This window comes from Kryptolebias marmoratus, linkage group LG7, assembly GCF_001649575.2.
Source record: "Kryptolebias marmoratus isolate JLee-2015 linkage group LG7, ASM164957v2, whole genome shotgun sequence".
Taxonomy (NCBI): domain Eukaryota; kingdom Metazoa; phylum Chordata; class Actinopteri; order Cyprinodontiformes; family Rivulidae; genus Kryptolebias; species Kryptolebias marmoratus.
In genome coordinates this window covers 14,815,713-14,843,143 of record NC_051436.1, presented here as the reverse complement: position 1 = coordinate 14,843,143, position 27,431 = coordinate 14,815,713, and the positions used below count along the sequence as shown (strand labels likewise).

Sequence of the window (27,431 nt, the reverse complement as noted above, 5' to 3'; positions counted from 1 at the left end):
TAATCATCAAAATTAAACGAAATAAACATTTGAAATATATGAGTTTGTATGTAATGTATGAATATAATATACAAGTTTCACTTTTTAAATGGAATTACTGAAATCAATCTACTTTTTCATGATATTCTAATTTTATGACCAGCACCTGTATAAAAACACATGTCAAGCATCACCGCAGTGCTCAATTCAGAATGATCTGATAATCCGTACCTTGAACGCAGGACAGAAAGGGGTTTTGGGTTATTTCAAATGATCCAGCCTTACCAGCCAAAGTCAGCCTGATTTCTTTCCAGTTTAAGAAAATAAAGAAGCTCTCTAATCCAGCTTGTATATGAATACTTAGGGTCAGGTGGTCTGGCTGTCCTGTGTGGGGGAGGGGTGACAACTTGTAATCACAGATGCCTTAAGAGTATAATGAAGTATTTTCACTTTGAAAAGTTAAAACTTATAATAGGAGTTCATTTAAACATAACAATGTATAAACTTCTCAACATGACACTTTTAATCCATATGCATCCAGCTTCTATGCCAACAATTATTTGTGTATGTATGTGTGTTCAGGACCAGTCTAATATGACTAATGTACCTCATGTTCGGCGCATATTGGATAGAATTTGTGAACTTTCTACCAACATTTATCGTCATACTGGAATCTTTTACACTGCCAAGGACACACCATGCAGCAGAAAGTCACTGTTTTCTATACTGAGCAACATCACCTTGTAATCTGTTATCCGACCCAGTTTGATGTCCTTATGGTCAGGGTGTTCAGAGAAGCGTAGGACTTCCTGTTCTCAGTGGGCGGGACCAAGGTGATGACAGATGAAAGGCAGGATGTCAGAATTGGAGTTTCCACTATCCTCTTGCCATGTGATGAGACACCCAGCTTTAATAATGTGAACTCCCCTGTCCCATAAGAGTAAGGAGTAAAACACTAATATGGTGGGTTTTTTTTGTTGTTGTTGTTGTTTTTTTTACCATGATGGACTCTCTGTTGGCATTAGGCCATACCTCTAAGAACGTTTTTTTGTCTGGCCTGGGCAATATCTGTACTAAATTTCACAACTGTGTGAGGGATTCACCAATATCACTTTTTTCAAGCAGGGTACAACTACATATATTTAAGTACTGAGTAGCGATGTGAGTACAATCCCATTCCACTTCTTACAACTACTTTGAAAGATGTGTTTGAAAACCAGAGGAGCTTCCTTTTTGTGCTCATGCTCAGATTTGTATATTCTCAGGATTTGGTCTAAGACTGAAGCTGGAATAATAACAATAAATACTCTGATTACCACCTTTAGTACTCTGGCTTAATTTCTAAATTATGTCTGTTTTCCTAATTAAATTTGGTTAAAAGTTGTTTTTATTACTTTTCGGTAGTACTAGTTGGATGTTCACAGGTCAATATTATTTATGGTTTTTTGGTCTGTGACACTTTATATAACAATTATTTATAAACCGTTCTTGGTTATTTTTTCTCTCATCAGCTGTTTCAAGATGAAGATTGATACCAGCCTGACTATTCCCCAGCCTCCAGAGGCCCTGTCCCAAGCTGGCCTTCAGTTTGATGTAGCTACCGAGGAGGACTTCGATGAGATCATGGCAATGAGTCAGGACATCTTTGGAGGCCTGGACTACCTTCCAACCAGATACACCAGCTGGCTTCAGGAGACTAACCGCACAGTTATAGTGGCTCGCAAAGAGGGAAAAGTGGTAAGACTCATCTATAGCATGTGTGTGTTGAGATTAATAGATTATTAGATAGTAGATTCTATAAATATATATGAATATATATTAAATTAAAAATAATTTAATATATTAAAAATATTTCATTACTATTTTCTTTAGTCTTACTCAGCAATGCAAGAACTGAAATTTTACTTGATTTACTTGTTGAGAATTTTACAACTTCAGTGCCTACTTCACTTGATAAAATTGCTCCTCTGAGAAAGAAAGTAATCAGTCAGAGAAAGCTGGCGCCTTGGTTTAATTCAGAGCTGCATGATAAAAACAAGCTTTGAGAAAGTTAGAAAGATAATGGTGCTGCACTAACTTGAAATAATTTTATTTAACCTGTAGAGATAGCCTGCTAATATACAAGAAAGCCCTTCATAAAGCTAGAACTGCATATTATTCATCTATAATAAAGGAGAAAAAGAGATTTCTTCTTAGCACTGTAGCTAGACAAATAAAAAGTCCTATTTCTGCTGAGCCATGTATCCCTATATCTCTAAGTGGTGATGACTTCATGAGATTTTTTTATTAAAAAAATCTATTTTAATTAGAGACTAAAAAAAATCACTTCACCCTTCCTTACATTGTCACTGGTTCACCATCAAATGAAAGAGCTTTAGAAGTGTCATTAAAACCTGATTTGTGTTTGGATTGTTTTTGTCCTCTTGAGCTTTCTGAATTGTCAGAAAATAGATTAATTCAAATCATCATATGTCTGCTGGATCCCATCCCTACCAGATTGTTCAAAAAGGTGTTTCCCTTAAATAATATCCCAATTTTGTATCTGCTTAGTACGAAATCTGCTCCTGAGACAACTTTGCCCTCTTCTTCCTGTGCTCCATGTTCAGTGTGGTACACACCATGATACCAAGCAGCACAGTGACTACTTTTCGCCTTTTAAAAAGGCAGACTAACTTACAAGACATGTTAGACTTGTGTTTAGTTTAGTATGCCCCTATGGTCGGTATTATTTTCAGTTTTTTTCTCTGGGTACCATCCTTTTTGTCAAGGCCAGTTATATATACAGTATATATATTTATTTTTAATGTTATAATTCTGGTGAACCAAAATGAAAGAGCAATGACTGATTTTCATTAGTTGATTTTTAATAATTCTTTTTATGACTTTTGTCACTTTCAAGGTGTTTCAGTGTACTTTTCAGGCTTCTGTTTCTTGAACCAAAGGGTACAAACAAGTTTGTTCGCATCTGTATAAACATGGACAATGAAGAGAGTAAAGAGTGAGGAATTGTGGTCAGTATGTCCTCCAGCAGGTTAAATCTGTGGCAGCATATCTAAGGGAAAACTCACATTACAGACATCTTCAATCCCACTGTCAGAATCATAAATTTCATTTTAGATGCCCAAAATAAAAAAAAGATAGTCCTAATATCTGTATTTAATTTCCCTAATTTTCCCAGAAAACAGTTTGACTGCAGTATAAACTTAGTTTTCCCTAATTTTGTCTCTACTTTGGAGAGCTTCATATGTAATTTTCACTTGTACAAATGCTAATATAAATATATCTAAATTTAATTCAGACTTGTAAAATTGTTACTCTATAGAAGAAAATGTATTAGTGACAAATAAAAACCTAAATAAAAACAGGAGTGTGCTTTCATTATATGTAACAACATCCTACCATAAACAAAGAACAGATTATAGTGAAACAATTAAACTAATAATTGACACATATCATCTACCAAAACTAAATCACTTTTTAAAAAGGCTAAATCTGTTTGTTTTTTGCACATAGTTAATGTGGCTGTGTGTATGAAAGCATCAGTGACCTCCACTTGTTACTGCACAGTCTGTAATAGTCTGAACCTTCTGCCGTTACAGACTTGTGTCCCTGAAATCACAGGATGTGTCCTTCCAATCTGTACAAGCTTATCCTTATCGATTGCACTGGAGAGGTCAATTCTAGTCAGTGTGAGAGTTTTTTCATTCCCCGATCTTAAGGCTGGATCCCTAAATCCCATCTTCAGATGTCATCCCTCTGTTTCGCCCTGTTGGGGAAAGGTTTGATGACTGTGACAGCAACCAAATACCAAAGTACCCAATTATAGTCTGTGCACTCATTTATATCAGTTAGTGCACATCTATCCATCCATCCATCCATCCATCCATCCATCCATCCATCCATCCATCCGTCCGTCCGTCCATCAATCCATCCATCCATCCATCCATCCATCCATCCATCCATCCATCCATCCATCCATCCATCCATCCATCCATCCATCCATCCATCCATCCATCCTCTTTAACCATTCCATTCAGGGTCACAGGGGATCTGAGGCCCAATTCTAATCTGCTTTCATACAACCTGACTGCATCTCCAGCAGAGAAATATTTTGTGATTCTTTGCTTTGGAAGACATTTAATGTTTGCGGATAGCAGACTCAGTGTGTTAGCACCGATGGGCAGAACAGTTTAAGTTTAGATGACTGAAATGTCCAGAAGTCACAAAAAATGTCTGAATAAAGTTTTTGTAACTCATCAATACCTACAAAAAGCTCCCACAGGGCTCCTTGGGAGGAATATGTAATGTGTGCAAAAGTACTCAGTCCCTTTGATTTTCTTTCTATTTTGTTGCCTTACAATGTGGAGTTTAAACAGATGTTGTTGTTTTTAATTGTTGTTAATATTTCTACACAAGACACTGCAGATTAAATAAGTTAAATGGAGAATACTAATTTTAATAATTTTAGAAAACTGAAAAGTCATGTGTGCATATGTATTCACCCCCTTTTCTTTGAAGGCCAACCATTACCTTCAAAAACCACATATTAGTTAAATTAGATCCACCTGTGGATAATCTAAGCATCAGATGGTCTCAGTTTATATCAACCTCTTCTGATCAACACCGTTCCTACTCCTTGAAGTAGTAAGGGTTACCACCAAGCAAGAGACAACGTGAAGACCAAGGGCCTCTCCACACAGCTCAGAGACAAAGTCATAGAGAAGTACAGATCAGGGTTAGGTTATAAAGATATCCCAGAACCCTGAACATCCCATGGAGCTCCATGAAATCCATTATTAGGAAATGGAAAGATGATGCCACCACAGTAAACCTGCCAACAGAGGGTCGTTCACAAAAGCTCACAGACCTGGTAAAAGAGGGCATTATCAAAGAAAGATCCAGGAGGACAAAGATAATCCTGATGGAGCAGGGAGATGGGAGGTTCTGTCCATATGACCACTTTAAGTAGCACAAAACTGGGCTTCATGCAAGAGTGGCAAGAAACAGACAGTTATTAAAGAAACAAAAAAAGCTGAACTGTTTGGAATTTCTTCCCCAAACATGTGGAAGAAGGTGTTTTGGTCAGATGAGGCCAAACATCAAGGACAACACCATGTTTGAGGCAAACCTACCACCTCTTATTATTCTGAGAACACCATCACTACAGTGAAGCATGGTGGTGGCAGTGTCATTCTGCTGGGATGCTTTTCATCAGCAGAGTCTAAGAAACTAGTCAGATCTAAAGGAAAGATGGATGGAGCAAAAAACAGGGAAATTATTCAGAGGAATTTGTTGGAGTCTTCTAAAGAGCTAAGACTGTGATGGAGGTCCACCTTCCAGCAGGACAACGACCCTAAACTCTCTGCCGAAGAACCCTAATCTGGTTTAAGGAGAACCAGTAGAAGGTCCTGGAATGGTCCAGTCCAAACCCAGAGCTCAGTCCAACTCAGAATCTCTGGTTTGATTTAAAGATTGTTGGACTCAAACAGCACCATCCAACCTGAAGGAGCTGCAGCAGTTTGGTCATGAAAAATGGACAAAACGTCCAGGTTAGATGGATCGAGATCATAGAGACAGACCTGAAGAGACTTGATGCTGGAACTGCTGCAGAAGGTGGGGACAGAAAGTATTCAGTTTTTATGGTGAGAGGGGTAAATTTTTTACACCTTTGGTTTTTATTCATATTTTTCAGAATTATTAAAAACATTTTCCTCCTATGTAACTTCTTAAATCTGGAGTTTTTGTTGTGTAGGTCCGTTACTTATAAACAAATTAAAAATCCACATAAATTCCAGGTTGATAAGCAACAAAATATAAAGATTATAAAGGGAGGTTGGGGGTGGGGGGAATACTTTCACAACCCACCATACATTGCCGTTGTACCATTTCTTAGTGGTGTAGACACAAAGTTCACACATTGGGTCTTACTGGAGCAGACTGAGTAGCACTGAAAGAATCCTGAGGCAGCCGGACACCTGATCTTGGAGTGTAATGTGTCGGTGAGTCATTTATCTCACAAGGTGAACTTACTACCTGCTCATGAGCAAAGAGAAGTCATGGGTAGATGTCTGCCTGTGGAGGGTTAGTGACACAACAGTAGCTTTAACTTGTAAGGAATTTGGACTGTTATTCCAGCCACTGACTTTGGCTTTTAAAACATTAATCTAACTGCTCCCACTGGTTGACATCATCAAAAATGTTATTTGCTAGAAGAATCTGCCGAAATCACTCAAGCAGACAACCCAGCCTGTAAGAAATCTTAAAAAAGGTGTTGTAATGCTTTACAAATGTGGAAAAAAACTCATAAAACAAAATATATGCAAAAAGCAGTGATGAAAGGCCCTTGCATCTTGATATGACCGAGGACTGTGAGCTTTTTTTCATTGCCACAGAGCGCAGCATGTAAACAAATCTACATAAAAAAGTCTTTGTGCAGCACAGCATCCTTTTGATCAAATGAAGAATCGATCCAGTGTGCCATGAGGCTAACAGTGACATTGGGCAACCATCCAAACTCCAAATGTCCGCTGTGAAGTTAACAGTGGTTAATAATATGATGGTGAACTTTTTTATACAGCTTGGGTAGTCATTACAGTGTTTTCCTCTCCAAAAGGAGATATAAACTATTTTTACAATGATGAGTAGGTCATCCAGACAGAGGAAACCACTCCTCGCTCTGTCAGCCTTTTTGTCATTTTGCTGTCCAGACTTAAGACACTTTCACAAAACCTTCAAGCCAGGACTTAGAGACCTTCTGGCCATCTCAGTGTGATTTACCTGGATGGACCAAGGCAGTGAGGTTATTTGAAGCCCCTGCTGTTGTGCCTTTGTGCCACCAAGTGAGGTAGCAATACAGCTGTAATAGTTGACATGTGAAAAGCTAAGGCAGCTTTGTGGCTCAAGGATGAGATGTAGTGATGACATACAGAGTGTGTCGCCATACAGCCATTGGGTTTATTAGCCTAAACATCAAAACATAGATTCACTAATGGTAAATGGCCTGCACTTGTATAGAGCTTTATCTAGTCCAAGGACCCCAAAGCGCTTTACGCTACAGTCAGTCATTCACTCATTCATCCTCACATTTACACACTGATGGTGGTCAGCTACATTGTAGCCACAGCTGCCCTGGGGCAGACCGACAGAAGCTAGGAGAAGATTGATGATGATTAGTTAAAAAATGGTTAACCACAAAGAGGATTGCTAAGCTGAGGTTATCCGCTATGGTTTGAAAATGCTATGAAGGAATTGTCCGTCACACATTTAATGCGTTGCGGTCCACACCAACGCCTCTTTTGGTCTGTGATGCTCGCATTCATTTATGAAAGCTCACATCTATCTGGGATGTGGTCGGCTCCATGTGTGATTTCTGAACAGTTAGAGGCAGTTTAAAGACGGACTGGTCTTTGCAGCCATTTCTCAGAGCTGTTTTGTGTTCTCAAAGATGAGTGGACGGAGAAATATACATTTATTTTGTCCTCACCACACACTGTATATGTGTGAGTGCATTCTCAACAATAAGTGTAGTAAAAACGAACATTTAGGTCATCTGACATCTCTGGTCCCGAGGTTTAAGCAGCTAACTGAAGGCAGACGGTGCCGTTTTCCCACCCGAGGTTGTTCCGTAATTTAACTCTAAGGACATCTGTAACCTCTACCTCAATCATTTTGATGTTATAGAGTCTTGTTTCTTTCAAGGTCAGTTTGTTTAATATATTTATTCTTGTGTGAAAACAAAAGGCATTTCAGTTTGAGGCATGAAAAGCACTGAAGTAAAACAAGTTTAAATGAAAGATTTTATCAAACTAGAGAGCACATTAGACTTTCCTGTCAAAGGTAGAGCACCTCAGGCTCACAAGCAAACAACTGTAGGAACCATTTTCTTTGGGTCTTAGTTGTAAACAAATTTATTAGAAATGATTTGCTTAGTTGTTCCAAACCTTTGACCTTATTTAGAAATTAAATTTGGACCTTTGAATATAAAGTTTGAGAGGCCCTGATCTAAAATGAGTGACTCATTCATGTTAGTTTTAGGAGTTAGCTGGGTGAACAGTGCACTTAGCCAAGTTTTTGGATTTAAAATTTCTAATTAAATGGGTGACAAATACCTGAACTGCCAATGTTGCAAGTAGCCACTGAACTGCTCTCTTCCTTTGTATATGAAAATACCTCTGTACTGTAGACGTGTTGGCACTACAGCAGCTGTGTTGCGGTGAGGCTGGTGTAAAATCATAGACAGCCGGTCAACAACAGAGATAGGGATCAGAGTCTAGTGAGCTACTCCAATTAATTAAAAATGCCATGATAGGGACCCCAGTCTGATATTTGATATCAGTTCAGAACTTCTCTACTTTCTACTTACAAGACGTGAGACATTTTTAGGCTGGTGCAATAGTGAAGTCTGGTAAAACCTTGTTGTACAGTGACACCTGAAGGTATCTTTAATCTTGAGTCTCTTGAATTGTAATCTGACAGCTCTAAACTGTATTTGAGGGCATGTTGCAGAGCTGGGGTTCATGCTGGCAGTCATCAGAGGATGTGTAACGGGAAAGGTCGGTCCTCCTGAATTTGTCGCCATCAAATCTTGTATTGAAAAGATTGAGGGTTCTATACCCAGCTATTGCAACATGTTGGGGCTTCTAGGGCAAGACACTGACCCCCCCACTGGCCTTGATACGCTTACTGGTGTATGAGGGGGAGTATTAAAGTGCTGTATGTGTCCATAGATCTCATGTGAGAAACACAAGATCTTTAAAAAGGTGCTACATACAGTAAGTCTACACCTTTGGCCATTCATTCTTTCCCTTCTGTTTCCTTTGCCTTTTTGTCAGATTGCTCTGGAGTCAGTTTGTGTGATTGATGATGGGGAGACCATGCTGGTGGAGGGTCTGCGAGTCGCTCCTGAGGAAAGGGGGAAGGGCGTGGCAGGTGTTCTGCTGCGCTTTTGCTCTGAGCTGGTAAAGTCCAAGTATCCAGAGGTAAAAGTGAGCCGCTTGACCCGCGATGACCGGCTTGGACCCAAGGACTTCCAAAAGTATCGCATCATAACAAAGCAGGTACAGCCAGAGAAAGCAGACTAAAAAAAAAACGCTTTCTTTGTTTTTGCAAATGGATTGTAATAAATCACCCAAAAATTCTAGAGACAATTAAAGTCAAAGCGTTTGTTGTTTTTATTTTGCTAACATTGGCTTTCCTATTCACAGGGAATTCTGCTGGTGCGGTTCAGAGCTGAAGAACTCAAGCTGCGGCTTTCTAATTTTATTTCCTACGAGGGCATCCATTCCTCCTTGACCAGTCCTTCTGCTGTGCGTCTTGATCATAAATCTATTCATGAGCTTTATCTAACTACTGACCTGATGCATGGGGTCCTTCCTAATGCCACCGTCATCCAAGACTGGCAGCCTTTCAAGCTTCTGCCCAGCAACTTTGCCATCCTGCTGAAGAAGAACGTCGACTGGATGGTGGATGATGTGTCCAACCCCAAGGTGGCCAGCCTCTGCACTTTCCCGTTCAAGGTGCCCATTGGAGACGACTGGTAATTGTCTTTTATTCATTCTTAAAACCAAACAGATGCTGCAGATTAACTCTGATATAACTACTCCCCCTAAGGCAGAGTACAATAGACTTAGAGTCAGCATCTTTTCATAGGGGACACATTGGATGTTCCCAGTATTATTAATATTCTTTCAGTATTATTAATATTATTAATATTCTTTCAGTATTATTAATATTATTAATATTCTTTCAGTATTATTAATATTATTAATATTCTTTCAATATTATCAGATCACAGAGAATGTTTTTTTTTAACTGGGGTAGACAGAAATCTGGAAATAAAGAAGTATATTCCTCAAGTGGAATTAGTTACAGTGGTACCTGAACATTTGGAGACAATTATCTGAAGAAGAAAACATCAGCCATACAGTATTTAATTTAAAGTAGGAAACATTCTCTTAGGCAAGTTTCTCCGTAGCTAGATTTTATAAAATCATAAAACATGGTCAAAAGGATGAGCAGTAATCTAGTTTTTTTGCAGGGTACTTCAGTTGTATTACACATAATAGCATTGTTAATCTTTGCCTACTCAATACCTTAGCCCCCTTCACACTGGATAATGACCCCGTTACACTCTCTAAGACCTTCATGACTTGTTAGAATGTGGCTGGATTGTAACAAAATTAGAAAACCTATGTCAGCAGCACATTTCTATGGCAATACTACCATGTACGCCCATGACTGCATCATGCTCCAGGCCCCTCCCTGGCTCTCTTGTATCATGTCAGGATGCGCATAGTGCACATAGGTGGTTGTGTAGCAATTACTCTCAAGCATGCAATAGAATGAGCTCATCACACCACATTAGAGGTTGTATTCAGAGGTTTGACCCTGGTCTGTAAGTCCCCGGCACACTGCGCCTCACACCAAATCTCTGCGCACAGTTTATCATCAAACGTGACTGAGCAGAGACCTCGCACTTCAGAATGGAGGCAGCCAGGGACACACGGAGACACGTTCAGTGGGTATCCAGGCCCAGACTAGAGTCTGATTCTGGCATCGAAAAGACAATCCGTCGTTGGAAAGGGGAATAAAGAAACCCGTTGTCCAGGCAACTGTAGGGAGCCCCCCGCACAGGGGCCCCCGGGAGAGTGATAGAAGGGAATGTGGTCTTGGCTTGTCCCTCGATGATCCCCACAGCCTATTGCCGACTATGAGACGACTATTTTGCTGAATATAGAGACAAGTTTCACCACATTTAACAAGATTTACACTTCCCAATAAACTAACAAAGGAAGCTTGCCATACAATATGAGAGATAAACATAGATCATCTGATTCTCTGACGTCAGATGAACAGACTCTATATGTATGAGAAATGACTGGGCCTCCAGCATCAGTTTTAGCCTGTGGAGGAGGACACACCATCAGCAGCATGAGAGGATACAGGTGAAGGAACCTCAACCACATCCACCCTTCTTTTTTCTTGGTCCAGAAGGCCCGACCATGATTAGGACAAGAGCTTTTTGCTTCAGATCCAAAAGGTGAATGGACATCTGATTTATAAGGAATGGGCATTTTAAACAAAAGCACTCTTCGAATTTGTCAGTAATTATTTGATATTTCTTTGAGTCTTTACTCATTCTTTACTAATTAATACAGCACCAGTGTCAGCCCAGCAGCAAACTGTTTAAAAGCAGAGAAAACATCCGAACAAGTGCCAAACCTGTGTTTGGTTAAAAAAATGACCGTGACCACATGGTTCGGACTTCCAGTGATTTAAAGTTTACTCGCTCTAATGAAACAGAGGCTTCAGGTACAGAGACATGTGCTGCTAACCGCAGTTCTTTAGTTTCCTTCATTTTTACCAGCCCAGTGGATCAATGTGGAGGGGGGGGTTACACATATTCTGACAGTAAAGCTGAACTCACCAGCAACCATAGTTTTTATCTTATTTTGCAAAAATAGCAGAATGACCCGGATACTCTTAATTGTTTCTTTCTTTTGTTCATTATGGGGCTGGGTGGTAGGTGTTGTATCAAAAACAAGCACCCTGACTGGAAAAACACTGATGGGACACAACTTGGTGTGTCACTATCACGTGGAAATAAAAAAAGATGGTCCTGGCGGTCGCATTCATTCCTCTATTTATTTCCCTAGTGGTTATTGACATGTAAGAAGTATGCATTGGTCATTGTGTTGTAGGTTTTTTGCTTCATATTTAAAGAAACAACACAAAGACTGACAGCTGGAGAGAATTTATTTGTACATTCACGATTACAGTTTTACATGGTCTCGACAGTATACTCTCTCTGAGAGTGGCATTATACACTTCCACCATCACCTCTATGGGGGTTTTATACATGCTCCTCAGCCTATTAGACACCCCTGATAACCTCACCAATAACCTACAAAGAGCATCCACATTCGAGCTGAATTACGTCGTAGTGGGGTCATGATCCAGTGCGAAGGGGGCCTTAGCAAATCTACCCCAGCTTTAAGACTCAAAACCAGAAAAGGTACAATTTCTTATCTTTTTTTTTTTTGTAGAACATGTTTCTCGCTCAATAAACTGACTCCCTTCTTCTGACGCAGGTATTACCTGAACATTGACATGTTTGGTAAAGACCTGAGCTTGGTTCAGCAGCAGTTGTTGTGCCACCTGCAGTGCCACACGGCCACCTTGAAGGGCCACGTGATGTGCCAGATATTCCTGGACCCAGCACTTTGGAAACCATTGGCTGATTTCTGTCACAACGTCTTGAACGTAGAGCTGGTGAAAGAGTACACCGAACAGTGTGTGGTGGAGTCAGATGTGGTCTAAATGCAGAAGGTGGATGGTGAAGGAGTGAAAAGCTACTGCGTAGAATTCAAACACCGTAAACAGAAACACAACCGTTTATTCTGAAGAGAGAGAAGTTTTAAAGTTAACTTTTACGAATGCAGTATTTAACTTAGGAACAGTAAAAGATCAAAACTCCATGCAGTCTACTACAATAGTTCTATAACCACTTAGTTCATCTCAAATGTACTGTGAGTACACTGGTGGATGATTATTAGTCCTGTTGTTCATTAGTGCAAACTTATTTAAGAGAGAGAGAATTCTCTTAGAAACCTTTTGAATTCAGAGTGTGTCATGTTTTAGTTTGATCTGTTCAAAACCAACACCATGTCAGTGTTAGTGGACAGGAATATAGTGTAGTGAAATAACAGCAGTTTAATTATCCCATTGTTAGCTTATCTTACATTAACTTGTCGTTAAACTGATTACACGTGTGTCTTTAATATTAACTCTGTGCCCTGTATCCTGTATGATATAAGGGTTTAATAGGACTGCAAAGCTTTTTCTCACTGGTAGCAATAACGCACTTTAGAAATAGTGCAAACAACAGGGACTTTGCGTTTTCTTTCAAGAAAAATTGGTCCCTTTACCACATTTTCATACATTTCATAAATTTTATTCTTTTTGTAAATATCGAACCTTAAAATCTGTACAGCGGCAGAGTTGGGTTACTGAGTCTGCACAACTTTAAATGCACTTTATTCAAGCTACAGTCATGTTGTGTCTACTTTAACATAAAGGAAATAATTTAAGATCAATAAGAGATCGTTTACAGATCCAATCAATCCAATGTTGATAGATGTAACAGTACCTATAATTAGGACCATCAGCTAACGTCTGCATACACACTGAAATGATCTCACATTTAATATTCCGTATACAGTCAGATTAATGTTCTTGTGTGTATCTAACATCTTTGACTGTATAATATAATGTATATATGTTACTAGTTTGTTATTTTGACTTGAATTGTGCAATAATAATGTTATTTTTCTCAAGCTCTAATTAAAATCTAAGCATACTTTTGTAAATTGATGACTTAAAATCTTTAATAGGTATTAGCATGATAATAGTCAAAGCCACAATTCAGTTCAATTTAATTTTACCAAACCAAGTCACCCTAAACAATATTAGTGTTAAAGACTAACTTTACTAATACTATTATTACTAATACGGTCAAGTTTTGGACTTATTGCTCTGCTAACTACGAGTTTGAGAATCAGAATCTAAACTTTCATTTGAAAGTATTTAAATCCAAAATGACAAAAGAGTTGAGGAACAATAACTCTTGAAACGATTGATCTTCAAGCCCCTGTCACACGTTATATTTCTACAACACATTGAGATACATAGCTTTAAGAAAAGGATGTCACAACATGTCATCTTTAAGTATCTAATACTTTGGTAAATGAAGCATCTTCTCCAACAACGCCACCCACCCCCCTCCTAAGATACCAGGTTTTTGTGAAACCATGATAAATCATTTCAGAACCTTTTTTCACCTTTACTGTGATATATATATATATATATATATATATATATATATATATATATATATATATATATATATATATATACATATACATATATATGTCCTCTACAACTCAACTGGGAAAAAACAAAAACAAATCTGTTGTGGGGAGACATGTAAAAATGAAAAAGATTCAATAAACCGGTTGCATAAATGTGCACACACTGAAAGTAATACTTTGTTGAAGCACCTTTTGGTTTAATTCCAGTCTTCAGTTTTCAGAAGGAGTCTATCAGCAGCCACACCTTGACTCGGTTAAATCTGTCAGACTGTGAGGACATTTTTTGTCCACAGCTGTCTTCAGGTCAGCACACAGATCTATCATTAGGTATAGATCAGGGCTATTCAACTTGTGATTTTAAATCAGTTAAAAAAATCTGTGAAACAAACATTTTAAAAAATCTGAAGTGACAAATATTTCCTTAAGAAAGAGGATCTTGATTTAAAGATGATCAATGATGCGGTTATACAACCCAATGTTGCCAATGAGTTCATTGGAAATAAAAACTGAATACTGAATTGTAAATTAAATTTACATAATGTCAATAACTGGTGGAAGTCAGGCACCTGAGCTGTTGGCTTTTAGTAACTGTGGCCCCCCGACAGGATGGCTCTTAGAATCATTTAGGCACACAAACTCCTCCACCAAGTTAAGATGGTGATTCGTGAGGCTTGATGTATTTCTTGTAACATTTAGCTGTCTGTAGGATGTTTGTAAATGAAATCAGAGAAAGAATAGAAGGCAGAGGGAAAGGCTGGTTGATGTTTCATGATGTCTCTGTGATCCTTGGATGATATTTTAGGATGGAACTGAGCAAATGTCAGGAAAATCCTGCTGGGACAGCTGGACTTTATTTCAGGTTGATCAGAGTCATTTTAATTGATGGCAGGTGTTTAAACAAGAAAACTGAAAGCTGGAATTAAATCAGAAGGTGCTTCAACTAATTACTAGATTAAGGGTATGCGCACTTATGCAACCAAACTTATTGCCTTGTTTTATTGTTGCCTGCACCGAAAGTGAAGTGGCTAAAATGTTTTTGTCCATGTCTGTGTGTTCATTTGTCTGCAGCCTTAGCAAAATATCTCATGACTCATTGGACAGGTTTTATTGAAACTCAAAAAGTAATCACTGGGTGTAAATCTACATCAGATTAACTTTTGGACTCAACCCAATTCAAGATGGCCACAGATGATCAACCTTAGCCGCCCGAAAAATGGCTGTAACTTAGTCATTTTTATAGATATTGAGTCATTCTGGTGTGGTAGTAACTTAAAATCATTCACAACACATACTCTGAGTTCTAACAAAGTCTCACAATATCACATCAGATTACACATAAAATTACAAACTCTGTAACTGCATCCTTTCTCAACACAAGATGACCTCAGTCTAAAACTCTGACCTGAAAGGCAGCAGATGATATGCATTCCTTTAAGGAAAACTAGGCCTTTATTTTTATTGGTCTCCCCACCACGTTTTTTTTTTTTCCAATTCAGCTGTCCAGAAGTTTCGTCACAATTAAAGCGGGACAGGTTTTGAAAAGATTTGTCATGGTTTCATTTGTTGCATCACAATAACCTAATATTTTAAAAAATGGAAGGGGAATAGGGGGCTTTTCATATTTTCCTTATCTGTCATAGTGATAAATTCATGAACACAGATACTTTGAAACATCACATAAACCTAACATTCACGTCTTAATAACAAAATAAGCATTGCAGACCCAGCAATAAGATTACACAATCTCATGCTATGCTACGCTATGCTAACGGTATGCTATGCTAACGGTACCGATGTGTCCACTGCTGCTGATGTGATGGACGTCTCTTTGCCCTTTTCTGCTGTTGATCCTTGTTGCAACATGTTGTTTGTGTGACGCTCAGGTGTTGTTTGTGTGATCTGTATAGAACCAATAACAGCCGTAGCTGAGATTTATGGGTCTACTTAAACTAGGTAAACTACAAAATAACACAGTACCACACGGGGCAGCAGCTGATGCCTCATGTGGTACTCTCGCAACTTCCTTCAATCCTTCATAGTAAAAGTCTTCAATACTCTGTCTTGCTCTCTGAAACTCTGTAAATATCTAAAGCTTATGAAAATAGCTTAAACAACAACTGCAGTGTGGTCCTCCTTTATGCCTGCCTGCAAAGATAAGCAGTGACAAGGTCACAGGTCAGAACAAAACGCCACAACAACAACGAGGCCATGCTAAGGCTACGTAACATAAGTGACTCTAAGGTTGTAGTACGCTGTAACTTTCCCATCCTTCAACCCAACACATACGAAATATTGGAGTGCATTGTGAACATCTTGTACGTCACAGGACTTGATATTTTCCTAAAAAAGCGTTTCATTCCTTCATGATTGGACCCACAAGTGTTTCTGAATATGTCAGCATGTGTGGCAAAAGAAGAAAGAGTGTGACAGGGGGTACATATATTAGTATTTCCCTTTTTTTTCTTTTCTTTTAAGGGTCAAGTCTTTCAATTTAGTTCACTCTAAATGATTTTGAAAATGTGAGTTACTTCCAGTGCCTGTATAGTGGAGCAGTGATTAGCACTGTTGTCTCTCAGCAAGAAACCTGCAGCTTTGAATCCCAGCGGGGTCTTTGTGTGTGGAGCGTGGATGTTTTCTCCCCGTGCATGTGAGGCTTTCCTCCCACAGTCCAAAAACATGCAGGTTAGGTGAACCTGGAGATTCTAAATGGACCCTAAGCATCAATGTTTTGTTTTTCCTTTTTTTCTGTAAAGGGTTAACCATCATTGCATCTGTTTAATGAAATCTGTTCTGGTCCCGGTTTGGCTTGCTTGTGTTTATAGTGTAAGTGCCAGAAGAAACCTTTGAACAAGTTGTAATTCATCCTTTTTGCACTCATCATTTCAATGTTTTGTTCAACTTTTATCTTGCTGTTCTGTTCTTGAAACTTATGAACTGAAAACACCTTGCTGCGGCTCGTCTTATGATGTATTCTTCTGATAGTTAACTGGGATTCTGGGGTTATTCTTCGTCTGGCTAAGCGATTAGAAAGGGTTTTCTTTATTCACAAATAGATCTTGTGATTACTCTTTTTCATGCTTCTTTCTTTCCTTTTTTTATGTCCATAAAATTTCCCAACCCGTTGATTTACGCAGTCCCAGTATTTGTTTTAACTCTCACTGATTTTACTGTGTTGTTTGGACCCCAACATTTTCATCCTAAAGATGATCTCATCACTGACCAAATGAAAAAAGAACAAAAAAAAAAAACAATAACAAAAAAAACAAAAAAACATTGCATGTTGATTGGCTTATATCAATCCACATGCAACCACAACACAAGCCAAGTCTACAGCATTCAACTCCAATATAAGCAGCAGTCCTTTCATTAGTAAAATAAGCCAAAGTCACTGACAAGATTAAGTTTAAAAATGTTAATTTTCAGTGTAAATATGTTAGCATGGTGACGGGCTGATGCGTAAAGCTATGGTACAATATCACAAACGTGACTGCTTTACTTACATTTGTCTCTTTGGCAAGTATCTGTGGTTTAAGCTTAGTGATAGAATAGAAGTAGTATTGTCGTTATGTAGAAGAATAAATGTCACTTTTAATTTGTATACACTCATATTGTGATAGTATTAGATGCATTCCTATTTTCTAGAACAGTGTTCGTCAACGAAAATTCAGCCAGATCCGCCTAAAGAACCTTTTCTCTAGCAAAGTTCCTGAATATATATGTTTAAATGATCTTTTAGTTACAGTCGTGTTAAGGTTCTTTACCAATATGTTTTTTTTTGTGCTTGTTTTTTCGTGGCCTGCACCTCTCTCTGGGCAGCTCAGTGTGGGCTGATGGAGAGAAACCGCGGGCCAGAATGGAGAATTTCTGTAAATAATAGGAAGACGGCACTGCGTAAAATAAAGCAGTAAATGGTAGAAAAACGGCGCCACCTCAAATGAATTATTGTAAATGTGGAGAAAGCATGCTGCGCCTAAAATGAATTGCAGGAAAAAGTTCAAAAATATATTTTTATAATTTGAAAAAAAAGTTAATTTCAGCTGAAATTTAAACACCAATCTGGATCTGGATGAGATTTGGGTGTGGCAGGGGAGCATACCTCAGCAGCACTCTTCATCAGTGATAAAAAACAACAACCTGTGAGCAGTAGAAGATTATGATGGTCACACTTGTACATTTTGATGTTTCTACAGTGTTATGTAGGAACTATGGTAAGGTAAAAAGACATCATCGCAGTTTTGGAGAAAACACTCTGCTCTCAGATACAATGGAAGTCAATGAGAGCATCATGGAGTATGGACCTGCTTTTCAGAATTGCATATAAACACAACTGCATAATTTCATATTGTTCAGGAAATACTTTTTATGTTTGACTTCATAGTTTGCAACGAGTTCCTTTAAAGGCTGCATTCCACATAAATACTTTCTAAAAAGATAAAAACTCTAAAACCATAAAACATATGGCTTATGTCAGAGAATAGGAATGGTAAATTTTTGATTCGGGCAAGACTTTTTAGTAAATATCTTTAACTAAATGAAATTAAATTTACACAATTAAAACTTTATATGATACTGTTATAGAATATTTACATTTAACATTTAAATGGTTTCTGATTAGATTCTTTAGGGGTTTTTTATACACACACTGATCACTAGTTGAAAATCAAAATTACAGCAGCCTTCAAAACAACTAGATAATACAATATAAGCATTTTTATTTTACTTTTATTTAGGCAAACTCATATTAATGTTATTTTCTTTTACTGCTGCTTTAATATTGAGTAATAAACAATTTTTAAAAAACTTGCTTTTTAAAAATTGGTAGACTTGATGAATAACCTTTTGAATGTAAATTATTGTACTTAGCTTTCATTCTCATTCCTGCAGTAGATTTGTAAAGCATGGCTGATTATTCTGCATTTAAAGTTTGAAATCCATCTTAAACCTCCCTAAAAAAAACCTGGATAACTTTAAAAAACATTCTCCATGGAACTGATATTTTTCATACAAGATATACTGTAATATGAAAACTGATTATATTGGTCAAATAAAGTTAAAGCAAGGATTTAAACCCAAAAAGTCAGTTTGATAGGCTGTGTTGATTGATTTATCCTCCTATGGTCTCATCTAGCTCTGTGTTCAACATCTCTTCCACTTTTTGGGAATTTGAAGTTGAATTTAGGATTGTAGAAGGGCTCTGAGATCCTCAAACAGCTCCTTCACCAGGGAAAAAGTCCTCCCACCACCACCACATTAAACAGCTCCTATCCCCCAGGAGAACAGTACCTACCCCCCAGGGAAACATTTCCTCCCCTAGGGTAACAGCTCCAATTTCACAGGTAAACATCTCCCCCAGGGAAACATCCCCTCCCCCAGTAAAACGCACCTACCCCCCCAGGGAAACATTTCTTCCCACAGGGCAACAGCACCTATCAACTAATTGAACAGTACCTACCCCATAGGGAAACATGTCCTCCCCCGGGGCAACAACACTTATCCTCTAGAGGAACAGTACCTATCCCCCAGGGAAACATCTCATCCCACAGTAAACAGCTCCTACCCCCGAGGCCAATATTTATTCCTCTAGGGCAACAACACCCATCCCCTTAGGGAAAAGTACCAATCCCCCAGAGAAACATCTTTTTCCCCAGGGCAACAAGCACCTACCCCCTGCCCAACATTTTCTCCTACATGAAACAACACTTGTCCCCCAGGGAAACATTTCCTCCCCCAATACACAGCACCTACCCCCAGGGGAACATTACCTCCCACAGGGCAACGTCACCTATTAACTAGGGGAGAAGTACCTACCCCCCAGAGAAGCATGCCCTCCCCCAGTAAACAGCTCCTACCCCAGAGGGCAACTTTTTCTCCCCCAGGGCAACAACACCTATCCCCTGGCCAAAATTTCCTCCCACATTAAACAGCACTTATCCGGCAGGGAAACATCTCCTTCCCTGGTAGACAGCACCTATTCCTCAGTATACAGCACCTATTCCATAGGAAAACATGTCCTCCCCCAGTAAATAGCACCTATGCCCCAGGGAAACATCTCCTCCCCCAGTAGATATCACCTATCCCTCAGTAAACAGCACCTATCCCATACGGGAACATGCCCTCCCCCAGTAAATAGCACCTACACCCCAGGGAAACAGGTCCTTCCCCAGTAAACAGCACCTATCCCCCAGGCCAACATTTCCTCCCTCAGGGCAACAGCACCTATACCCTATCAGAACAGTGCAGAACTCCCAGGGGAACATCTTCGCCCCCAGGGCAACAGCACATGTCCTCTGGCCAACATTTCCTCCAACAAGGCAAAAGCACCTATCCCATAGAGGGACAGTACCTATCTCCCAGAGAAACATCTTCTCCCCCAGGTCAACAGCACCTATCCCCTGGACATTTCATCCCTCAGTAAACAGAACCTATCCCAGGAAAACATTTACTCCCACAGGGCAACAGCACCTATCCGATAGGGGAACAGTACCTATTCCCCAGGTCAACATGTCTACCCCCAGTAAGTAGCTCTACCCCCCAGGAAAACATTTCTTACCCCAGGGCAACAACACCTATTCCCCAGGGGAACAATGCCTATCCCACAGGGAAACATCCTGTCCCCCAGGGAAAAAGCTCCTATGCATATTTCCCATGTGATGTCACTCTTCCCTCTCTTGTGGCCATTGCAATAAACAATAGCTTCAGCCATGGTAGAGGAAACATTGTTTCTCAATTGCAGACTATTTTTGACTGTAGTTGCAATGTTTTTTTCATGCTGGGTTAAAGGATGTTCTAACCACCCAGATGGTTTGGCAAAGCGTAGTTTTCACTATATTCCAAAAATAGGAAACTTAAAGGACATCAAACGGAGGAGTTGGGTGCGGAACATCGGCGAGTCTGGCTGGCGATCATCAACCACAAGGATCAGCCTTTGAAGACATCTAAAATCTGCTTGGACCACTTTTATTCCAGTAAAGGTTCTGTTAGATAATTGTATGTGTGCTAGAATGACCGGTTTCATGATTTAAAATGTCTCTATTGTAGATAACTCAGCTATGCTATGTTATCGTTAAAGAATTACATTAAAAGTTAAAGGGTCAGTGATATAACAAATAGCACAATGATAAAAAATTGTCATGGTCGAATGATAGTTACAAAGCACTTATCTCCAAGGGAAACAGCTCCTCCTCCAGGGAAACATCTCCTCCCCCAGAGAAACAGATCCTACCCCAGGGAAACAGCTCTTCCCACAGGGAAACAGCTCCTCCAGGCAAACAGCTCCTCCCCCCAAAAAATAGCTCCTCCCCCAGAGAAACAGCTCCTCCCCCAAAGAAACAGCTCCTCCCACAGGGAAATAGGTCCTCCCACACAGAAATAGATCCTCCCCCAAAGAGATAGCTCCTCCCCCAGAGAAACAGCTCTTCCCACAGGGAAACAGCTCCTCCAGGCAAACAGCTCCTCCCCCAAATAAACAGCTCCTCCCCCAGGGAAACAGCTCCTCCCACACGGAAATAGATCCTCCCCCATGGAAACATTTGCTCTGCTTTTTTACTTTAATATGAAACTATCTTTTAACTTTCAGGTACTAGAAGGCATTGTTAAAAGGTTCTGCTTTCCTGATACACCACATGCAGTTTTACCCCTAATATATGCAGCTGCATGGATCTATATGTTACAATGAAGATCAATATGGCTAATGTTTGGAGCCATTTAACTGTGTTTTTGAGAGAATTTCAATTTTGCCGTTTTTTAAGTGCAGAAAAACAGCAACAAAACAGTTAGGATCTCCAAGGTCAAGCAGTGACATTAAACAAGTTTCCATCAAAGCAGGAAAATCATATAATGGAGGATTTTTGCAGAAATGTTCGAACATAAATGCTGACTTATTGGTTGTTAAGTATCCAGTGGTACAGTGGAGGGACAGACAACACCGAGTCCAACATGCACCACCTGTAAATTCTCTAAAACAGAAGGTGGTTGGACCTGACTTGGCTCTTGTCACAGGGCAGCGCCTGTCAATCATTGTCCCTCCCATCTCGGAAACATGAACAATGGACAGATGGTTGAAGCGTAGCAGCGTCGCTGCTGAAAATACGCATGGACAAGTGCAAAAAAAAAAAATATATGTATTGAATTAAATATTTAACCGAAAATGAAGTTTTGATTTCTTTTTTTTTTTGTGGAAAAATGTTTATAAACAATTTCAAGGTTCCAGTTTGAGAACAAATCTGTTTTATTCTGCCAAAAAGGGCACTTCAAGTTTCAAGTTGATGATTATTGTTTATTAGCTGCAAAGCTGAATAAGTCAGTCACTGATGGCACAGCACTGTGTGTTACATCTTTTTACAAACCAAATGTTTTGTGCTGGTTGGGGGGTACACACACACAAAACACTGAAAAAAGGTTGAGAACCTCTGGTTTAGAACATTGTGTTCTTGTTCAGTGGCCAACGCAAAAAGCTCACATTTTCTTTGTTTTGGGGCACCTAATTAAAATAAAGAAAATAAGGTTTTGGGCTGCCAATTAAATAAGCTTACTAAATAATTTAAATACAAAGAACTTAATATTGTCTATGAACTGACTACATTACAGATTTAATATATCAGGTTGGTCCTTGATGGTTTCTATGGCTGCTGTGTCTAAAACTGGTTCATTCGGTCCAAAGGGATTTGTTTGTTTGGAAGGTCTTCAGAGGAGTATCCTTACAGACCAAGTTGGGTTCAGAACTCCACTAACTGCAAAAAACATTTATTTTTGGCTTCTGAGTTGAAATTTTGGGAGTCGGCATTGATGATGAACAAGAAAAATACCAAGAATTCTATTCATTGTTTAATGTTTTACTTCTGGTTTGTGAAATAGCAACAAAACTGAATATTTGCTCTGAGCAAAGTTTGATTTTTTAGCAGGCAAAAATAACAAAGAAAAAAAAACAAACAAAAGCAGATATCTTATGTTTGAAAGGACCGATATACCAAATATCAATTGGTTTGATACACCAGGAAATGGTTTTCTAACCTCAGTTAAATTTAGTGTCATGTAAAAAGAGTTTTTAACAGTGATGCAGTAACATCAGCCTCTCTTTTGACTGAATAAAGGTTATTAACAATAAGAATTCACTGACAAATATTTATCCTAACTACTGAATAAGGTTGCATATTCAGTAAACCACATTTACTGAAAGCTTCATGAGGACGTCTAAAAGGAACTGAAGAAATGATGCCGATTTTTGTGATGAGTCACAACTTTCCACATTTGTCAGTGTAACTTCAAGGACATTATATAATCCAGAATGTTGGATTTTAAAACCCAGCACCCACTTTCAGTCAGGCCCACCTGGGAACTCATTTCTGGCTACGCCACTGGCTTGGATTTCAGTCACAACAACGTGATGTAGCCAAGACTGGTGTTCTGGTTGAATGTGTGCTCGGGTTAACTGGAGCCCCTCACTCGGTGGCGTCAGTTGTTGTTTTTATCTGCAGCAGCTGCTGGTAAATAAGACATCATCGCTGTATTGTCTCTACGGAGCAATAAAATGCCAACACATGCATGTTTGACGGGGAAGTTATGTGAGCTAAGAGTTCTTTTTGTCTCAGAGCTGCTGGGTGCAGGTTGGGAGAAGAGTCACCTTAAATCGGGGCTTTCAGATTCAAATCACTTTTTTAAGAACTGGTTCAACAACAGTATTCTACTTGTACAAAATATCCTATTCGGCTCTGAAGACCTGTTGTACTCATTTAAGAGAATAATGGAGCTCCTGTTTCCAAGAAACAATACATTATTATTTGAAAATTTCTGCAGAAATGTGAAAGTTTTTTTTTGCAAGAATCAAGGTTAACTGACTATGAGATTCCCTAAGTTCAGAGTTAACTTATTTAGTTTCCCTACACTAAGGATTAATTTACTCAGTTTTCCTAAACTCAGGGTTATTTTCTCAGAGTTTCCCTAAACTTTATGTTTATTTACTCAGTTTCCCTGAACATGGGGTTACCATATTCCGTGTTTCCCTAAACTCAGGGTTAACTTACACAGTGTTGTCCTAAAGTAAGGGTTAATTTAATCAGGGTTTTTCTAAACTTGAGGTTAACTTACTCAGTTTCTTGAAACCTGGAGTTACTATAATCAGTATTTCCCTGAACTCAGGGTTAACTCTTTCAGAGTTTCTTTAAATTCAGGGTTAACTTATTCAATTTTCCAACTTAGAGTTTTTTCTTTTGGAAGGTTAAAAGGAGCGGGATAAATGAGGAGCATTTTAAGTTGAATAAGCCACCGCTGAGTTTGGCAGCAGGAACTGCTCTGAAGCTGCCATTCTTATGTCTAACATTTGTTTTTGTTCAGGTAGGAGTGAAATGTGCAGAAAAGAAAAGTTATGTATTTGTTTTCTTCTCTGCTTTCTTCGGGAGGGTTTCCATAAAGGGAATAGTCTTCTTTCTGCATTGTTCACAAGATGGCACTGTTACACTGTTTATGCAGAGTTTTTATTTTTGAGGAGTCATTTTTGTTGTGAAGATGTATTTATATTTCTCAGCCCCTAATTAGGACATGTACGCTGTGGTAAACTATATCCTGGAACATGTGTTTTTATCAAATGTAACAGGGCACTGTAAAACCTCACTTTGTTAATTGTTAAAAGATCAGACAAGTAATGAGTTTAGTTCTATTGGATTAACCGTTGTTTAATCCTGGCGTAGCTCTAACATTCCTTCAAGAAATTAGACCAGTTTTGCCAGGACTAGACTTTTGTTTCCTCAACATTTTGACTTTATTCTAAAAAACAACAACAAAAAAACTTTTCTTTAATTTTTTTGTTTCGTGTAGAGTGACCCTAATATTCAGTCGTAGCTTCAGCCCAGTGGGCAGAAGGAAGTTTTCTCTGTGATCAGCTCTGTTTCCACGCATCAAAGATAAACCGTGCAGAAAAATGAAGACATTTAAAAGAATTATTAACAGATTTATTAATTGTGCAAACTAAACAACTGCAGCTTTAGAGTCAAACAAACCTTTGACTAGCATCACAGTGATACAGTTTAGTCTCGTTTATATATACACAGATACTGAAAGACACAGAATCATAAAAACTGGACGGTTGTAAAACAACATAATGGTGGACTGAGCTGAATCGAGGAAACTGGAAAGAAAAGCAAAAATTCTGAAAGAAACAGATTTAAAATAATCTGGATTGGTAAATATATTAATTTTTAGGCACTATTACAAGAACTGGTTATCATTCTATATAGAATCACTATACTGTACATCCTGTACTGTGTGTGTATGACATATTACATATACCTTCAATTTTTTAGTAATTTAGAGTCAGATTTAAAACTTTGTAAGTGATATAATAAACTGACACGAGTTTCAGAGGAGTTAAAGTTTGTTGTGGCCAATTAATAAACAGCTGCTTGGGGTTTACATCCAGGCCACTAAATTGATTTATGACAGCTAAAGGCTTGATTATACTGGTGCCCGACTCATGGCGCTAGAGAATGATGTCATCAGATTGATGTTTATTTCAGAGATGCGCTTCTTACTGCAGCTCTCCTCTTTCAACAACAGGCATTGCTACGATTATGTAGCAGGAATGGCACTAGAAGTAGAGTCGTGTACAGGAAGTAGTCTCCGTACAAAAACATACAGACAATGTTTAATCTCATCCAAGTAGCTTTACAAAGCTAGAAAACAGGTGCCATGATTGGACCTTTTTGGCTTTTGCTCAGTTGACACAAACCGCCCGCTGTGGCGCCAGTTTTGGCACGAGACGTGGACATTCGAATGAAGACAGACAGAAGCCAGGTGAGTCTCCTCAGCACTAGCTTAAACTAGCCTTATCCTCACCAGGATAATACACTTTTAAGTGCAAAGACCCTGACCCTTTAAACCCAGAGCCAGTCCAGACCTCCTGTCCTGTAAGGGTACCTGAGATCAGGGATTACTTGGCTCTAAATACTCCCCCACCCCCAACATCACTGACTGGAAAGGTTTTCAGTGATATTTGAAACAAATGAAACGATTAAATATAATAAACGTAGCTCCTGTTTCTTCTGTTTATCTAATATAAATATATGTGACATTTATGTTTTTGTCTTAAAATTCAAACTGTTTTAGATTTGATGCCTCAAGAAAACATGATTCATTTATAAAATCAAGCAGAGATGAATGTATTTTTTTTTCTTTTATCTAAAAACTTGTAATCCATTGTTCAGGGTTTTAAATGGTCTGTAAAACCTCTTCAAATGTTTTCATCTGTCAGAAAGACCAAACATATGAGTGATTTAAATTGTGGGTTTTCAGACAAGAAGGTAAATAGATAAAAATAATTGTTTCATTAGTAAATTTCTAAGTATTGCATTGCTTGAGATTGTTTTATTCCAGATGCTTGTCCACAGCGCCTCTGCAGCGTTTCTTCAGCCTCTAAAGTTTGGACTGCAGGGACCCGATCACAGGCTTCTCTGAGCAGAACTCTTTCCACCACGAGGGACGTTCCAGGACCTGATTGCCCTGCAGCACCGCCGACCACAGGTTCTTATACAGCTGCAGACAGAATGAATTAGGATGAAGCAGAGAAACAAGGATCGGCTCTGAAGAAAACAGGGATGATCTACGTCAAAGATGGGGGTCCAGCACTACATTGGTTTCTCAGTGTCCTTGTCTGGGCTGAGTACAGCTCAGGTTACTGCATGTGGCTAAGATTATAAAGATTTAAGGCAGGTGCCAGGAATTAGACATATTGAAAACAAAAGCCAAAGAGAAACCAAAGAGCAGAACTTCTGTTATTCAGTTCTGCTGCAGATGGAGGTTCTCAGTCATTCAGGACTCTGTAGTCCTGGAAGGTTCTGATTTCCAAGCTTATAGAAGCTATTGGGCTGTTCGAGTTAAGAGCTGCTGAACTCAAATCCCTCCCGAGGGTCTTTTTCACAAAACAGCAACCTGTTACAACAGCAAAGACGAGGCCCTCCTTAAGCTAGCCTCTGGCTCCTCATAAATAACCAATCGAGTCCTCCAGTGACCCACGGGCCTGCTTTAGAAGCCTTCTGGAGTTATATTCCCCCCTCTGTCATCTTGGCCTTGCTTAAAGAGAATGCTGTGTAAAATTTATTGTGAGTTTAAACTAAATAAAATTTAAAAACTGCCTAAAATTTTTGTGTGCCATCTATGTGAATGGATTATAAATGAGCTATTCTTCTTTACATGATTGGCTTGGTGGAGGAAAAAATAACATGTATTCATTTATATGTTTATACCTTTAATTCACTTCTTTAATTCACTTCTGAAAATTAAACTTATTAGACGGTGAAACAAAACATAACCTGTTCTGTGGGAATCCAGCTGCTAATTAAAGGAAATACAACTGCTGTTATTAGCAAATAGCATTTTACATTTTACCTTCCTTAACACTTAGATATCGTTACCAGTTATTATCCTCATTAACCTATTAACTCTCATTGACACCTATTAACTCTCATCAACATCTATTAACCCTCATCAACATCTATTAACCCTCATCAACATCTATTAACTCTCATCAACATCTATTAACCCTCATCAACATCTATTAACCCTCATCAACATCTATTAACTCTCATCAACATCTAT

At 38.8% G+C, this 27,431-nt stretch overlaps 2 protein-coding genes across 4 annotated transcripts in view; one reads left to right on the top strand and one right to left on the bottom strand.

Annotated features, from left to right (window-relative positions):
* Positions 1-13,846, top strand: part of nat16 (N-acetyltransferase 16) — a 29,929-nt gene extending 16,083 nt beyond the window's left edge. For both annotated transcript variants that reach the window (XM_017427031.3, XM_017427030.3), the window contains 4 exons: positions 1,491-1,716; positions 8,811-9,035; positions 9,183-9,514; positions 12,069-13,846. In XM_017427031.3, the coding sequence (XP_017282520.2) occupies positions 1,491-1,716; positions 8,811-9,035; positions 9,183-9,514; positions 12,069-12,297 (1,012 nt within the window). In that variant the 3' untranslated portion in view covers positions 12,298-13,846. The remainder of the gene's footprint in view (positions 1-1,490; positions 1,717-8,810; positions 9,036-9,182; positions 9,515-12,068) is intronic.
* A 10,922-nt stretch (positions 13,847-24,768) lies between these two features.
* Positions 24,769-27,431, bottom strand: part of acox3 (acyl-CoA oxidase 3, pristanoyl) — a 22,313-nt gene continuing 19,650 nt past the window's right edge. For both annotated transcript variants that reach the window (XM_017427027.3, XM_017427028.3), the window contains one exon: positions 24,769-26,369. In XM_017427027.3, coding sequence (XP_017282516.1) covers positions 26,250-26,369 — 120 coding nt within the window. In that variant the 3' untranslated portion in view covers positions 24,769-26,249. The remainder of the gene's footprint in view (positions 26,370-27,431) is intronic.